Genomic DNA, 16,479 nt, shown 5'->3' with positions numbered 1-16,479 from the left:
ACAGCTGCAGCACAGACTCCACCCCATACTGTTATTGGCGCGGTGCCTGGCGGCCGGAAAATTTAAATGACGGCGGGGGGCGGAGGCAGGGGCGGGCGCGGGCGGGCGCAGGTGGGCCGTGGCACTCGTCTGGCGACGATCATCATCTAGTGCGAGTCTGCATCTCTCTGCGAGTGCGAGAGAGCTTGGGGATCTCCGGAACTGCGTGCCGCGCACGTGCAGTTCTGGCAGTGGCGCCGCCGCCGTAGATTTACTGCCACTTTTCTCCTGCTATGGGCATTTACGGGCAGGACAAAAGTGCCCTGTTTTTACGGGCTGTCCGTAAATCTACGGGCGGTTGGCAACACTGGTGGAGTGTAAGGCTGCATTCACACTTGAGCGTGGCGTCTTCGCGCATTTTTTACAGCGATTTTTACAGCGATTTTACTGCGATTTTCAGGCGTTTTTGGAGGCAGGCATTGACATCTATCAAAAACGATGGTAATCAGCCCAAAAAGAAGCTCATGTACTTTTTTCAGCTACAGGTGTTTTGCTTCAGGCGTTAAAACGCTCAGATGTGAACAGGGGCCATTTAAATGAATGGGGTTTTACTTGTTGGGTGTTTTGGAAGGTTTTTTTTTAGCGTTTTTGGAGCTGAAAAACGCTCAAAAACGCCCAGGTGTGAATGGAGCCTTAGATGTACTAGCAGATAAAAATATACTAACAAATTGAAGCCAGCCAACACTTTATAAATAGTAACAGCAACAGTTTTTTTGGATAAAAGTTTTACACAAATAAATAAAAGATGATAATTGTAAACATCCCAGTCAGTGGTAAATGTTTTTTTTTTTTTTTTTTTTTTATCCCTGTAACACTATATCTGCAAGAGAGCTTGTACTTTAAAAAAAAACAACTGACTTATTGGCCAGATCATCAGGTGTTTATAAGGGAAAGAAAAGTCTGCAAAAATAATCTAATGTAGCCATTACATTTAAGAATTGGTAAGCTGCAATATAATAAATGTTTGCTTTTGGGTTTAATACCAATGTGAGGAAGCAGTAACATTTTTACTGTCTGAGTTTCTTTTTGGCCAATATTATTATTTTTGTTATTGAAAATAATGTTGTGCATAGAGCAGCCCTGAGTGTCATATTCAAAAAGTATGACGCCTTCTTTATTCTTTTTATTTTTTATTTCAACAACTTACTACTCACTCTAATGTCTTGTGAGCTGTTACAGTAAATATTAGCAGACGTCTCTGCAGCCTGAAAGTTCTTTTTGTTAAAAAAGTTGAGAAAGGCTGGTCTAGTTAAGTTGGCCATACACTAGTAGATTTTCAAATGAATGTTCATGTGAACATTGGTATGGATATTCTCAGTAACATTCCATGACTTGATAAATGCCATTTGAAAGTGCTTCAAAATTATGTTTGCTTTTATCATTCAGTTTTGGAATGCTTGGAATTTCCCTTGAGAAAACCACATGCACTGTTTAAAATGTGTTCATTTAAGAAAAATTTTCCATCCTGCTCCTTTGAATTTCCTCGTCACTGTCAATTTCACCCTACTAGCGAACTGAATAGATGTTCTTAAAACAAAAAATTTAAATCAAATTAAATTCTACTGGTTTATGTCCAGCTTTCAAAGTCCTTCATGGTTTATTTTCATGTTAAACATCTAACAAATAAACAAGTATGTATGATAAAATTGTTTCATGTGTAATCAAAGTTTTCATGCTAAATTATGCTAACATGTGGGACTTTTTTTTTTTAATTATGCTAAAGCAGTTAAAAAACCTGGATGTTTCAAAAAGAAAAAAAAAAACCCAGCAAGGCATAATGTGCTAGTAATGCATGAATGATGAATATGAAGTACTCTCCTTGGATCGAAGCCCTCCAGTGCTGTAATGTCACTACTGATAGGGCTGATATGTTCCCCTGGTCTTTTTTCCGGGTTCGCGCAATCCGGCTATGTGATTGGTCAGTGCCTCGATGACACACTTTTCACAGTCCGGCAAGGTATGCTGGACCTCCAGAGATGCCACTGCCTGCATGTAGGGTAAATATCTCCTAAGACAGTTACTCAGGGAGATCATTAAATATTATTAACAGGCAAATTATTAAATAAGTGAAAGCCATTTTTTATCCACAAAGAATTCCCAAACTGTCAGAGCAAGAAAAAAAGGCAATTTTAAAGAGAAGTTCGGTAATATGAAAAACAAAAAAATCATACTCACCCAAATTGTTGCAGCACCGATCCCAGCTGCAGCTATCCCCCGCCGTCTCAAAAACTAAGAATTCAGTGATCAAACACCACTGATTGCTCAGCTCTTGGTCCTCAGCCTATAGAGAGCTGGTGGTGACAGTCAGGCACCCGCTCTCTTTTCTGCCTCTCTGGTGCTCACTGAAGCACCGGACTGTGGAGGGGGCAGGATGGCTGGCTGAGGCTCTTAGTGGCTCACTGAAAATTGGAGCCAGCTGTCAGTCCAGGCTTCTGGGTAGATCCCAACCATATGGTCAGTATCTTTTCAGAGCCTTGACTAGGTCTGTGATATTAGCCAACAGCAGGCTTTAGCCCACTGTAAGCTGAAAACGGGTCACAGGAGTGCAGAGCTAACCTCACTCCTGTGACCCACAGGGGAAGTATGGCTAAAAAAAAAACTTTGGCCATGCTTCTCCTTTAATTCTTAATAAAATCGTAAAAATCTGGTCCTTAAATCCACAGAGAAGTTTGGTAATATATTGGTGATGCCTAAAAAATACTGAATGACTGAATCCATGAGACAGCTGAATGATGGGTCTATCTGTGAGCCTTTGAAGGGTGATACTATGGTCAAATACCTAAACGTTTTACGCCCCTTTTTTTGAGAAAGTGCTGAAAATGGCTCTATATCAAAGAAAAAAGGCGAGGAAGTATTCAGGCAGTTTCCACAGAAATCAGTGTGATATTTCCTGCCCAAAATGTATAAAGGTTTTAGACATCTGAGGTGCTCTATTGTATCTCCTTGCAATTTTATCACAGAACCAATGCAATGTGTTTCTATATTTTATTTTGCGACCCTACCTAGATCAGTCACCCACACACTTAGATACAAATGATGTATTATGGAGAGTTGAGGCTTTTCACATCTTAGAGGATAATAAGCAAACAACTAGAGAAAGAGAGAACCGCTCCAGTGAGGGGATATTCCCACGAACACATCCAACACAGGTGCAGGCAAGGATCCGCAATCCAGACAACAGCAACATGTGAGTACAAAGAGCCGCACTACTGGTTGAAGACGTGCAATTGTAAAATCCAGATTTATTGAAGTCCAAAAGAAAAAAACATCCAAAGTATAACCACAACAGTCAGAGACATGTCTCTGACTGTTGTGGTTATACTTTGGATGTTTTTATCTTTTGGACTTCAATAAATCTGGATTTTACAATTGCACGTCTTCAACCAGTAGTGCGGCTCTTTGTACTCACATGTTAGAGGATAATAAGCTTTGTTGAGCTCCGTTGATGTTGTTAGTCTATATCAGTGATGGCGAACCTTGGCACCCCAGATGTTTTGGAACTACATTTCCAATGATGCTCATTCACTCTGCAGTGTAGTGGGGCATCATGGGAAATGTAGTTACAAAACATCTGGGGGAACAAGGTTCACCATCACTGGTCTATATCAACCCTTTCAACACAGAAGAACCCTTGAAATAACTTTCCATTCTCAGAAAAACCCCTGCTAAAAGTTATTGACTCATGATACATTAGTTGATGACCAATGGGAAGAATGCTCCTTACACTTTTGGTAATTGGGAAGGATACCCCCTTGCAGATAGCTAAAAGGATAAATGGTGTCAGTGGGAATTTATCTGAGAGGCAGAAATTTCTCATTGCTCAAGGAACCCCTAGCAACATCTTAAGGAACTCTAAGGTTCCATGTAATCCAGGCTGAGAAACTCTGATCTAGCGGTATCCCATATAAAGAGGGCATCAAGTGTTAATTTTGAAGTATAAATAAATCCAAAACTTTTCTTTTCAATTTGGATGGAGTAGGGAACGGTGAATGGTGAAAACATTTTTTCTATCTGTGCCACACTGAGAGTATTTCCCTTCACTTCTCTTTATGTAACAGGTAAGAGGAAATCTCTCCAAAGTACGAAAAATGTCTTCCTAGACAGTTGTCCTAAGTGTCCCCAATGGAAAATTTGTCGTCTATTTCTGTTCTGGTGGCATCTAAAAATGTTGGTTTTCTCCTGATTATTAGTCCAACTGACAATGGTCAAAATGGATAAAAATTAGAGAGTACCCCCCCCCCCTGGTGGGGACAAAGACAGCAATAGAAACAGAGGTTCTAACTACTTACCACTCTATCCAAAATGAAAGTAAAAGTTTTGAATTTACATTTTGTTGACTTTAAATTAAAAAAAAAGCATTTATCTTTTTTGAGTTTTTAGGGGAATCCCATGAATTTCTTTTTTCCTATATGGTGTGCTGGCCATTTAAAATAAAAAAGTATGGGGTCACCTGAAAAATTCAATGAAACCTGGATGCCCCCATCCTCCTCTGAACTATACCAGGCCACATGGCTGGATAGGGGTGTTTTATTAATTTTTAGGGGGATCCAAATCCATAAGCTGAAAGAACATTTCATGTCCTCACAAAAGATATGTGCTTACCATTGGAAAATTACTTTTTGTTTTGTTTTTGAATGCAACATAAATTATTACATATTACAGTAACAATTTATCTTTTTTTATGTTACAGATTTATTTCCTTTTTTCTAATAACTTTTGTTACATTCTTGTTTTAAAACTGTAAAATGCCTGATATGTGCATATTACTTTTTTGTGATTTATAACTACAACAAAACTAACAAACTTTAATCTAATTCAAATAAAACTATTATTCAAAAGAAAAAAATGCAATAAAAAAATGTATAGTAAATCTTACTTGTAAACCAGTGAAAATGCTTCAGAGCATATTGCAGGACATGGAACCAGCTTGATCAAGATGTGTCCAAAGGCTGCTGGGAAATGGGCTTTGGTTACTTTCTCAAACACAGAGCTGAAGGTGTTAACATCAGCCACCTTGTTGTTGATATCGCCTCCTCCTGTATCAAGTATACTACCGCCATGAAGGACAAGAACAAGGACATGTGTTTTACAGGTGCTTTGTGATGCCATATCCTGTGGGAAAAAAATACATATTTAAAAAGAGATATCACGCTCACAATCAGTATATCATGCTATTTTTAGCTGCTGTTCAAGCATGGAAGTAACTAAACTTCTCTGGGTTGCGATGTAAAATGTGTACCAGGGCTTTAAAGGGTCATCAAAGCAGTCATGTCTGATGGAGGTAAGAAAGCTTTAAGTGTATATAGTTTTGGCATTAAACAAGATAAATGTGACTTAATTTAGTGTTAGGACTAAACACTTTTGACTGGAGGAAGACATTTTTGAAAAGACACATGATGGAATTTTAAAGGTGCTAAGGACAAATTAGAACAGTTTTTTAAAATCAAATAATTTTTATTTTGTATATTGAAAGTATATTGAAAGTTAAAATTAGACATTTTTTTTATAAAAGACCAACATGATAAATTCATACGGTCATCATATATGTATAAGTGCCGGTTCACACTTGTGCGAGTGTACTGCAAATGCGATGCGTTACAAAAAGTCTAGATTCACATGTCTTCCCAAAATACATTGTGTTCGTGACGGTCATTCACCTCTATGCGTTGCAATTCAGATGGGAATGTAATGCGATGTAGAAAAGGGTCTTATGCGAGTTTACAGTCCTGCGTTGCAAATTTAGTCTCCATAGACATTAATGTAAATCGGTCTGGACTCACATTATCAGTTCAGATATGTGCGAATTCTTATTTTTTTATGTAGAGTTTTTCCCCTCAGCTCTACCCCTCCTTACTTCCTGTTTCCTGTCTAATGTCCATGTGCCCATCCGCAAACATCCGTGATCATGGCCCCCAGACGTCGGAACATTGGCATTGACAATGAAGAGCTAATAAGACTTGTCTGTGCCAGGCCATATATATGGGACAACACAGAAAATGGCCTCTGCCCCCACCTATAACTGGCCTTCATAGCATGGAAGGGCAACGCACATGAGAAAACAGATAAAAATTCCCACTTCAATTTGCCAACCAGTTTGCTTACCAACCAAATTAACCTGTCTAACACTTTGCGTCAAAACAGGGGTTTAGTTAGCACGTGTAAGCAGCAGGGCCACTCCACGACACCCTGTATGACCTGCAGCCCTAACTCTTGTAAATTTATGAGAGTCTTCACAGTGTAAGCACATGCAAGCTAATGGATAGATGGGGGCAGGTGAGCCTGGAGGTAGCCCAACCCTCCTAAAGGTACTTGGGGGCATAATGGATGCCCAGCCAATGGTACAACAGCAAAGGCATCCAGTATGTCCACTCACCAGTATACATTAACAACACAGAACATGGCCTCTGCCCCCACCTATAACTGGCCTTCATAGCAAAGAACACATGGAAGGGCAACGCACATGAGAAAAACAGATAAAAATTCCCAGTTCAATTTGCCAACCAGTTTGCTTACCAACCAAATTAACCTGTCTAACAGGGGTTTAGTTAGCACATATTTGCAAACGCATGTGTAAGCTGCAGGGCCACTGCATTTGCAAATGTGTGCTAACTAAACCCCTGTTTTGATGCAAACTGTTAGACAGGTTAATTTGGTTGGTAAGCAAACTGGTTGACAAATTGAACTGCAAATTTTTATCTGTTTTTCTCATGTGTGTTGCCTTCCATGTGTTCTTTGCTATGAAGGCCAGTTATAGGTGGGAGCAGAGGCCATTTTCTTTGTTATTAATGTATACTGGTGAGTGGACATACTGGATGCCTTTGCTGTTGTACCATTGGCTGGGCATCCATTATGCCCCCAAGTACCTTTAGGAGGGTTGGGCTACCTCCAGGCTCACCTGCCCCCTATCTATCCATTAGCTTGCATGTGCTTCCACTGTGAAGGCTCTCATAAATTTACAAGAGTTAACTAAACCCCTGTTTTGACGCAAACTGTTAGACAGGTTAATTTGGTTGGTAAGCAAACTGGTTGGCAAATTGAACTGGGAATTTTTATCTGTTTTTTTCTTATATATATGGGACAGCCGTATAGCAGAATATAAAAACTATGCCCTAAAGAAAAGAGGGTGGGATGAGATCTGCAAAAGTCTGTATGCAGACTGGGGTGGCTTCTTTCCTCAAGTTCGCAAACATAAAGGTAAGTAGATACGTTATATGGTACCTGTGTGTATATTCATCCCAGACCAGAAATGTAAAATGTAAATTCATCCCACTGACCACCAATGTAAGGGGCATTCTTTCCATTGACCATGTAAGGGGCAATGTAATGTTAATGCATGCTCAGTATGTAACCACAGATGTCAAAAAATACATTACGCACTGTTGAACAATTGAATTATAGTGTATTTATTTAAACAAAGTACAGAAAATAAACCATGTAGCATGGCCTGCAAAATAGTCCTCTTAATTGAATGGCATCAAGCTGCCATGACACCTGACCGGCAGGACTCATAAAGAAGTCTTTAAAATCCTCCCGGATGTTGGGCCCTCTGTAGTTGCCCCTGGTGTGGATCCACTCTGTGCCTTCCATATCATCGTTCAACGAGTCCTTGAACAGGTATCCATCTCTAGACCGAACAAAATTGAGGAGTGCACAGGCAGCTTTGATGGCAATTATGGCGTTATCCATGGTTAGAGTAATTGGGCTGTGAAGAAATCGCCACTTATTTGCCAGGATTCCAAAACTACACTCCACAACTCGGCGCGCTCTTGTGAGCCTGTAATTGAAAACTCGCTTTTCCAAAGACAGTGACCGATTTGCATATGGGCGGAGCAGGTGTTCTGAAAGCGCAAAAGCCTTATCCCCAACAAAAATAAATGGAAGACTGGGTTGAGATGTTCCAGGGAGTGGTCGTTCATGTGGGAGGTCCAGGCTTTTCTCACAAAGCATTTTTCCAAAACTGGAGTGAGAAGAAATGCTGGAGTCAAAACTGCTCCCGTACAAACCAATATCAATGTAGGTGAAGGAGTAATTTGCATCTGCCACTGCCAGAAAAACAAAGGAAAAAATATTTTTTATAATTAAAATATTTGGTCCCGCTACCAACTGGTCTCACAATCCTGATGTGCTTGACATCTATGGCACCGACACAGTTAGGGAAGTTGCAGGGCTCCCAAAACAGCTCAGCTATAGAGATCCACTTCCCTTTTGTTGATTTTCTCATCACCACATCTCTTAGGACCTCCCAGATGGCAGTGCAGGTATCACGGGAAATTGTGCTCACAGTGGATTTCCCCAATTTAAATTCATAATGCAAGCTGGCAAATGAATTTCCAGTTGCTGGGTACCTGAAATAAAAAATAGAAAATTATTATTAGTCATGCTTTTTCTCTTACAGAATTACTCATACGTACAAGGTGGCGTAACCTTAAGGACACCTTACAAAGACACCAGAGACTTGAACGTGAAGCAAGAAGTGGATCTGGTGCCCTCCCCAAAGCGCCCCTTTGCCTTCGCCAGATGCCTTGACTTTCTGAAACCAGTTCTAGAATTGGAGAAGTAAGTTATTGTCAAATTCCCTCTTTCACTAATTAACCCATCCTTCCCCCTCCCTCTTCCCCCACCCCCTCACCTTAACTTGCCCACCTATCATCTACATTGTATTTGGAGCTGATAATGAACAGTTACATGTTTTTAATTGCAGCACAGAAGCAAGTTGGGAGGAGGAAGAGGATGAGGAGGAAGAGCACGCTGCTCATGTTGAAGAAGAGGAAGGAGTTTCATTTGCATGCACAGATGTAGAGGATGTATCTCTAGAGGCACAGGGCTTGGATGAGTCCTTATCTGCACATGAACCTGAGTATGAGGAAACTGATGTTTCCACACCTTCCAACAGAAGACAAAGACAAGGATCTACTTCCCGCAGGAAGCGAAGCAGCAGGGCAATTGCACAGGTAGAAGACCAAGATCATTCAAAAAATCTACTCCACATTGTGTCAGGCATCAGTCAACAAATTGATGCTTAGCGTTGCCCTCGTACATTATTTGCGCAAAGTTTGGTGCCTGTTCTTAAAGAGGTCATGCCAGACCGCTACTTTGAAATGAGAATGGCAGTGCAACAGTGTATCCACTCTGTCACTGTAGCACGCCAGGTTTTGCAAGAGAATCCTTGGACCCCAAGTCATAGACCCGTTCATTCAGGCCCAAGCATTACACCAAACCCTTATCCCTCTAGTTTTGAGGAATACTCTAGCATTTATGAGACCCCTAGATCCCAAATCACATATCCTATTCCAGGGATCTGCAAACTGTGGCCCTCCAGATGTTGCAGAACTACAAGTCCCATGGTGCAAAGCAAGACACTGACAGCCACAAGCATGACACCCAGAGGCAGAGGCATGATATGACTTGTGGTTTTGCAACAGCTGGAGGGCCACAGTTTGCATATCTCTGTCCTATTACTTCCCCAATTCCCTCAGTAATTCCCCTCCCCCTTCCCAACTAGAACATCGGATATTAGACCACTCGTTGTTACTTCTTCCTATTTCCCCCCCCTGCAGCAGACCACCACAGCTCTACGATTAACTACATATGACTCAACTACCAGCCATGCCAAACCAATATCCTCCTGCAACAAGACCTTTGCAACAACCCAAACCAAGAATTCCAAGTCACTATCCATACCAACATAAATCACTTGCAGTTGCCTCAACCTTGCCTCCCCCCTATCCACAATATAGGCCCCCAAGTGGACCATCGGATACAGAGACATCCCCGCTTGGGCCATTGAGGCAATATCGCTCAACACAAGATAAAACTATGGAGCTTACACCCCCAAGCTCTGCAACAGCTACAGCACTACAACATGATTGCACAAACTCGGAACAGAGTTCACCAACCTTTTTGAATCTCTAGATAGATGACATGCTAATGACACTGCCACTGTCAAGTTGAACTCAATGATGGATTTGTTTGGCTATGTTAATTTTTTTTTTTTTTTTTTACAAAAAGGACATTATGTTTGTTCCAACATGTACTCTATAATTTGTGGTACAGCAGGGGAAAGAGAGAGGGAAAAAAATAGGGGAAATGGAGGATGAACAAATGAGGGAGGGAGGAGGAGGTGAGAGAGAGGGAGGAAGCGAGAGAGAGGAAGAGAGAGACACAGAGAGGGGGAGGAAGAGAGGGAGAGAGAAAGAGGGGGGGAGGTAGGGAGAGAGAGAGAGAGAGAGGGGGAGGGAGGGGGAGGGAGGGGGAGAGGGAGAGTGGGAGGGAGGGGGAGAGAGAAGGAGAGGGGGAGGGAGAGAGGAAAAAAATGAGGGGAAATGGAGGATGAACAAATGAGGGAGGGAGGAGGAGGTGAGAGAGAGGGAGGAAGCAAGAGAGAGGAAGAGAGAGACACAGAGAGAGGGTGGAAGAGAGGGAGAGAGAGAGAGAGAGGTGGGAGAGAGAGAGGGGGGGAGGGGAGGGAGAGAGGTTAAAAAGAGGGAGAGAGGAAGAGAGAGAGGGAGAGGAAGAGAGAGAGGGGAGAGAGAGAGAGGGGGGGGAGAGAGAGAGGGGGGGAGAGAGAGGGGGGAGATGGGGGGAGAGAGAGGGGAGGAGAGGGAGGAGATAGGGGAGAGAGAGAGGGGAGAGAGAGGGGAGAGAGAGAGGGGGAGAGAGAGGGGGGAGAGAGAGAGGGGGGAGAGAGAGAGGGAAGATAGAAAGCAAAGGAGAAGGAGAGAAATTGTGTCTCCTTATTAAACATTGTTCTTGTTATAACATTGGTCTTGTTATAATTTTTGAAAAGTACATGCAAATTACAGGTTATTTCCAGCAACATAAAAAAAAAAATAATAATAAAAACTTGTTTTGAAGTCAACTTTGGACTGATATCTGTCTGCATTCACTGTATTGCTTACTATGGTGAAAACAAATGACATTTCACAAAGTATATGAAACTTACCGTAATGTAACAAGCAATCTTTCAGCTGACACAACACTGTTCCGGAAGGTGGTGTTCTGGCGCGCCAAATGGGTAAAGAGTAGTCCCAGTAATTTGTCAAAACTAAGAAATAAAAAACACAACACACACGTAAGTGGCAAGCAAAATGGGGAGATGGGGACGTTCAGGAATGATTAATGAAAGGGAAGAGTGCAAGACGGGGGGATTTATAGTAGAAAAGAGAGAGGGGAAGAGAGAGAAATAGAGGGAAGGAGCATGAGAAAGAGAGGAAGGGGAAGGAGAGACTCCCTCTCACATACTGACCTATTAACTGACATCCGGGAATAGTTGAAGAACTTCTCTTCATGTTGACGGAGATCATTATAGAGGACCCTGAACTGACCTCTCTCTTCCCTATTTGAAATTATTGGATGGACCCAATATCTTCGGCTTCTCATCAGCCTACTCCTCCTCTCTTTGTCCTTCTCGATCAGGACTGCAGCAGTGGCCACTGCTGCCATGACCAAGGGCAAATAAAACATCCTGCCAAAAGCAAAAAAAAAAACTACGCCACACAACACAAACCACACTCCATGACAGTACTCTCCCCACAAAGACCATGAAGTGCACAGGAAGTTTACACCCATTTTTTGGATTGGCCTGAGCAGAAATTGCATCTGAGCTTAATTAACATGATCAACGCAATCAATTCGCATTACAATCGCGCTGGTACTATTGAAAAACGCAAGGTAAACTCGCACTGCAAATTCGCATTGCAATCGCACCCGTTCGCAATCGCACAAGTATGAACCAGCACTAAAGGTTTCCATTCAACATGTTTAATCAGGAACGTGCCATCTTCAGGATAATCATAAAGTCTTGTATACAGTATCACTATAAGGCTTTATGAGTATACAAGGCTTTATGAGTCTCCTGAAAAAGCCAGACTCCTGGTGATACATGTTGAGCGGAAACCTTTATACATATAGTATCTCACAAAAGTGAGTACACCCCTCACATTTTTGTAAATATTTTATTATATCTTTTCATGTGACAACACTGAAGAAATTACAGTTTGCTACAATGTAAAGTAGTGAGTGTACAGCTTGTATAACAGTGTACATTTACTGTCCCCTCAAAATAACTCAACACACAGCGATTAATGTCTAAACCGCTGGCAACAAAAAGTGAGCACCCCTAAGTTAAAATGTCCAAATTGGGCCCAAAGTCTCAATATTTTGTGTGGCCACCATTATTTTCCAGCACTGCCTTAACCCTCTTGGGCATGGAGTTCACCAGAGCATCACAGCATGCCACTGGAGTCCTCTACCACTCCTTAATGACGAAATCACTGAGCTGGTGGATGTTAGAGACCTTGCGCTCCTCCACCCTCCGTTTGTGTATGCTCCACAGATGCTCAATAGGGTTTAGGTCTGGAAACATGCTTGGCAATCGCCTTTACCCTCACCCTGATGTAAGGGGGCTATGGGGACCCTGATTTAAGGGGGGACTTTGGGGACCCTGATGTAGGGGGGGGCTTTGGGGACCCTAATAAAAGGAGTGAAAGGGGGTCAGGCCCAAAGCTGTGTAAGGGGCCCCAAAATTAATGATGGCTGCTCTGTTCCCCACACACTGTGTTCTGCATATGGCTGAAGCTGGATGACGTTAGCTGGAGACGAAGCCAACCCATGAAGAAGAGGTATCCAGCCAATGAGGTGCCGTGCAAGCTGTGCTGCATGCAACATTTATTTTTTTTGGGGGCGGGTGCAAGTAGCTGGTCTTGCCTAGGGTGCAAAATGGTCTAGCACCAGCCCTGCCCATTACATAGTATGTGCAGAAGTCCCCAGAAGTCTTCTGAGATTAGTGGCAGGGAAGAGAGGGCATAAGCAGGCCAGAGTTTTTTGGAAAGCGGTGAAGAGTGTGCCCAGTGACTGAGATTGCTGGTATCCTACATGTGAAGGAGAAGGAGGAAGATTCTGGCAGTAGATGCCTGGAGAGTTGGGTTTTCAAGCATCCAGGCAATTGGTGAGAAGCTAATAAAAAGGGTGCCAAAAAGGAAAGGAGTGGAGCAAACACCAAGGAAGCATCTATGACATTGGTTCCAGTATGTATAACAATAGATATTTGCAAACTGATGAGATGCTAAACACTAACACGGAATGCTTCCTCTCCTATGCTTATAGTCAACCTAATACTGAAATCTGTGTGACTATAAAGACTTGCTGAGACTTTGTGATGATTATTAATACTAAAGCTGTGGCTTTGATGACCTGCTGAGACTTTTACTGAGACTGAAAGTTCCATAATAATCTTCGAATAATATAAAAGACACTGGGCTTTGTGGCTTTAAAGACCCATTGGGACATGCTTCAAATGAAAGCTTTTAGAATAAGAGTTTTGTGGCTTTAATGAGTCGATCTGGCTCAACTATCTGTACAGCCATAAAGATTCACTGAGACCTTCTGCAGATTTTTAATGCTAGCGTTGTGGCTTTAAAGACCTATTTGAGACTGAAAACGACATATCTTTTTTGTGAACACTATTAAAGACTCCCAATAGTGTCCTGTGGTTTTAACAATCTAGTGAGATTTTATTTAGATGGAAGAATACATCGCAATCTTTGTAAAACTTTTTAAAGCTACTCAATAGTGGCTTTGTGGTTACAGAGATCTGCTAAAACCTTGCCTATACTGAAGATAATTTAATAATTTTTGAGGAATTAATGGTTCTCCAGCCCCAAATGGCACTTACTAATAAAAAATAAATAAATAAATAAAATATATAAATAAAAATATATATACACAGATATATATACACTATATTGTCAAAAGTATTGGGACACCTGCCTTTACATGCACATGAACTTTAAGGGCATCCAAGTCTTAGTTCGTAGGGTTCAATATTGAGTTGGCCCACCCTTTGCAGCTATAACAGCTTTAACTCCTCTGGGAAGGCTGTCCACAAGGTTTAGAAGTGTGTCTATGGAAATGTTTGACCATTCTTCCAGACGCACATTTGTGAGGTCAGGCACTGATGTTGGACGAGAAGGCCTGCCTCACAGTCTCCGCTCTAATTCACTTCAAAGCTGTTCTGTTGGATTGAAGTCAGGCCAGTCAATTTCCTCCACCCCAAACTCGTTCATTCATGTCTTTATGGACCTTGCTTTGTAAACTGGTCCAAATCATTTGCTGGAGGGGATTATGGTGTGGGGATGCTTTTCAAGAGTTTGGCTTGGCCCAAGAGTTTCAGTGAACTTAGAAAGAAGAGTATATATTCATTGTGGTAATGTGGTTTGCCAACATCCCTTGACCAAATACAACCAAAGAAAATATCCATTTTAATAAAAGTTAACATTTATATACAGTATTTGCATACCACATGATATAGGTGTCATATATGAATTGTACAGAGAAGCAACGAGTTTCAATTCCTTTTTCTTCAGGGGTGTATCCAATAACATATATTGCATTATATCTGTAATAAAATATATATATATATATATATACAGTACAGACCAAAAGTTTGGACACACCTTCTCATTCAAAGTGTTTTCTTTATTTTCATGACTATGAAAATTGTAGAGTCACACTTCAAGAGGTAGTCACCTGAAATGGTCTTCCAACAGTCTTGAAGGAGTTCCCAGAGATTCTTAGCACTTGTTGGCCCTTTTGCCTTCACTCTGCGGTCCAGCTCACCCCAAACCATCTCAATTGGGTTCAGGTCCGGTGACTGTGGAGGCCAGGTCATCTGGCGCAGCACCCCATCACTCTCCTTCTTGGTCAAATAGCCCTTACACAGCCTGGAGGTGTGTTTGGGGTCATTGCCCTGTTGAAAAAAAAAATGATGGTCCAACTAAACGCAAACCAGATGGAATAGCATGCCGCTGCAAGATGCTGTGGTAGCCATGATGGTTCAGTATGCCTTTAATTTTGAATAAATCCCCAACAGTGTCACCAGCAAAGCAGCCCCACACCATCACACCTCCTCCTCCATGCTTCACAGTGGGAATCAGGCATGTAGAGTCCATCCGTTCACCTTTTCTGCGTCGCACAAAGACACGGTGGTTGGAACCAAAGATCTCAAATTTGGACTCATCAGACCAAAGCACAGATTTCCACTGGTCTAATGTCCATTCCTTGTGTTCTTTAGCCCGAACAAGTCTCTTCTGCTTGTTGCCTTTCTTTAGCAGTGGTTTCCTAGCAGATATTCTACCATAAAGGCCTGATTCACACAGTCTCCTCTTAACAGTTGTTCTAGAGATGTGTCTGCTGCTAGAACTCCGTGTGCCATTGACCTGGTCTCTAATCTGAGCTGCTGTTAACCTGCGATTTCTGGGGCAGGTGACTGGGATGAACTTATCCTCCGCAGCAGAGGTGACTCTTGGTCTTCCTTTCCTGGGGCGGTCCGCATGTGAGCCAGTTTCTTTGTAGCGCTTGATGGTTTTTGTGACTGCACTTGGGTACACTTTCAAAGTTTTCCCAATTTTTCGGACTGACTGACCTTCATTTCTTAAAGTAATGATGGCCACTCGTTTTCCTGTACTTAGCTGCTTTTTTCTTGCCATAATACAAATTCTAACAGTCTATTCAGTAGGACTATCAGCTGTGTATCCACCTGACTTCTGCACAACACAACTGATGGTCCCAACCCCATTTATAAGGCACGAAATCACACTGATTAATCCTGACAGGGCACACCTGTGAAGTGAAAACCATTTCGGGTGAATACCTCTTGAAGTGTGACTCTAGTCATGAAAATAAAGAAAACTCTTTGAATGAGAAGGTGTGTCCAAACTTTGGTCTGTACTATATATATATATATATATATATATATATATATATATATATATATATATATATATACTGTATATCATGTAAGAAATTTTCTTCATGTATATATAAATTATGCCAATATGTAATTTTCACACACCAGCAGGCCGCACATTTTCTTTTTTTTTTTTTTTTATCTTGCATGTTTTTATTTAGGCTAATAAATAAATGTTAATGTTTTAAACATGTCTTTCATGTGGTTGCCTTAAAAATCCCAAGGTAGATACTTTCTTTGGTTGTATATAGTCAGGGGATGTTGGCAAACCACAGTAACACAATCTATCATACCCCTGATGAAGTCACGTGGCCGTGATGACACGCGTAGGGTGAGTCAGGTGACACTGCTGCACACAGGAAGTGATGTGAGAACCTTTGTATCCTGCTGTCCATTACAGGAGCTGTTTGTTTAAAACTTAAATGTAAGGTACTACTTCTAAATAAATACCTACTTTTAAATTACTTCACCACGAGGACGCCTTTTTTTTTGCATGAATCTTTATATGGAGAAAAAAGGCAGTTCTAAAGGACCACACACCCCAGTAAAGAAAGGATATCTGGATATACAGTGGAACAAACGAGGAGGACGCAAGAGAAGCCCACTGTGCATATATATGATATAGATGTATATTTGTGTTTTCACCAATATTATTTATAAAGGACACTAAGGAGGAAAGTTTCAGACTTTGGTTG

At 41.6% G+C, this 16,479-nt stretch overlaps 2 protein-coding genes across 3 annotated transcripts in view; one reads left to right on the top strand and one right to left on the bottom strand.

Annotated features, from left to right (window-relative positions):
• Positions 1–16,479, bottom strand: part of PITPNM3 (PITPNM family member 3) — a 1,035,839-nt gene that overhangs the window by 453,997 nt on the left and 565,363 nt on the right. For both annotated transcript variants that reach the window (XR_014224928.1, XM_082245801.1), the window contains exon 5: positions 4,916–5,151. Coding sequence is in view for 1 of the 2 variants with exons in the window: in XM_082245801.1 (XP_082101927.1) it covers positions 4,916–5,151 (236 nt within the window). In the remaining variant the exon portion in view is untranslated. The remainder of the gene's footprint in view (positions 1–4,915; positions 5,152–16,479) is intronic.
• Positions 8,383–9,163, top strand: LOC309546235 (uncharacterized protein). The gene is made up of 2 exons (XM_082245802.1): positions 8,383–8,595; positions 8,741–9,163. Exons 1-2 carry the CDS (start codon positions 8,417–8,419, stop codon positions 9,060–9,062), a joined length of 501 nt encoding a protein of 166 aa, XP_082101928.1. The 5' UTR covers positions 8,383–8,416; the 3' UTR covers positions 9,063–9,163.

This window comes from Pelophylax lessonae (genome assembly GCF_965119305.1).
Source record: "Pelophylax lessonae genome assembly, chromosome: 2".
NCBI lineage: Eukaryota > Metazoa > Chordata > Amphibia > Anura > Ranidae > Pelophylax > Pelophylax lessonae.
This window is presented reverse-complemented; position numbering and strand designations above follow the sequence as displayed.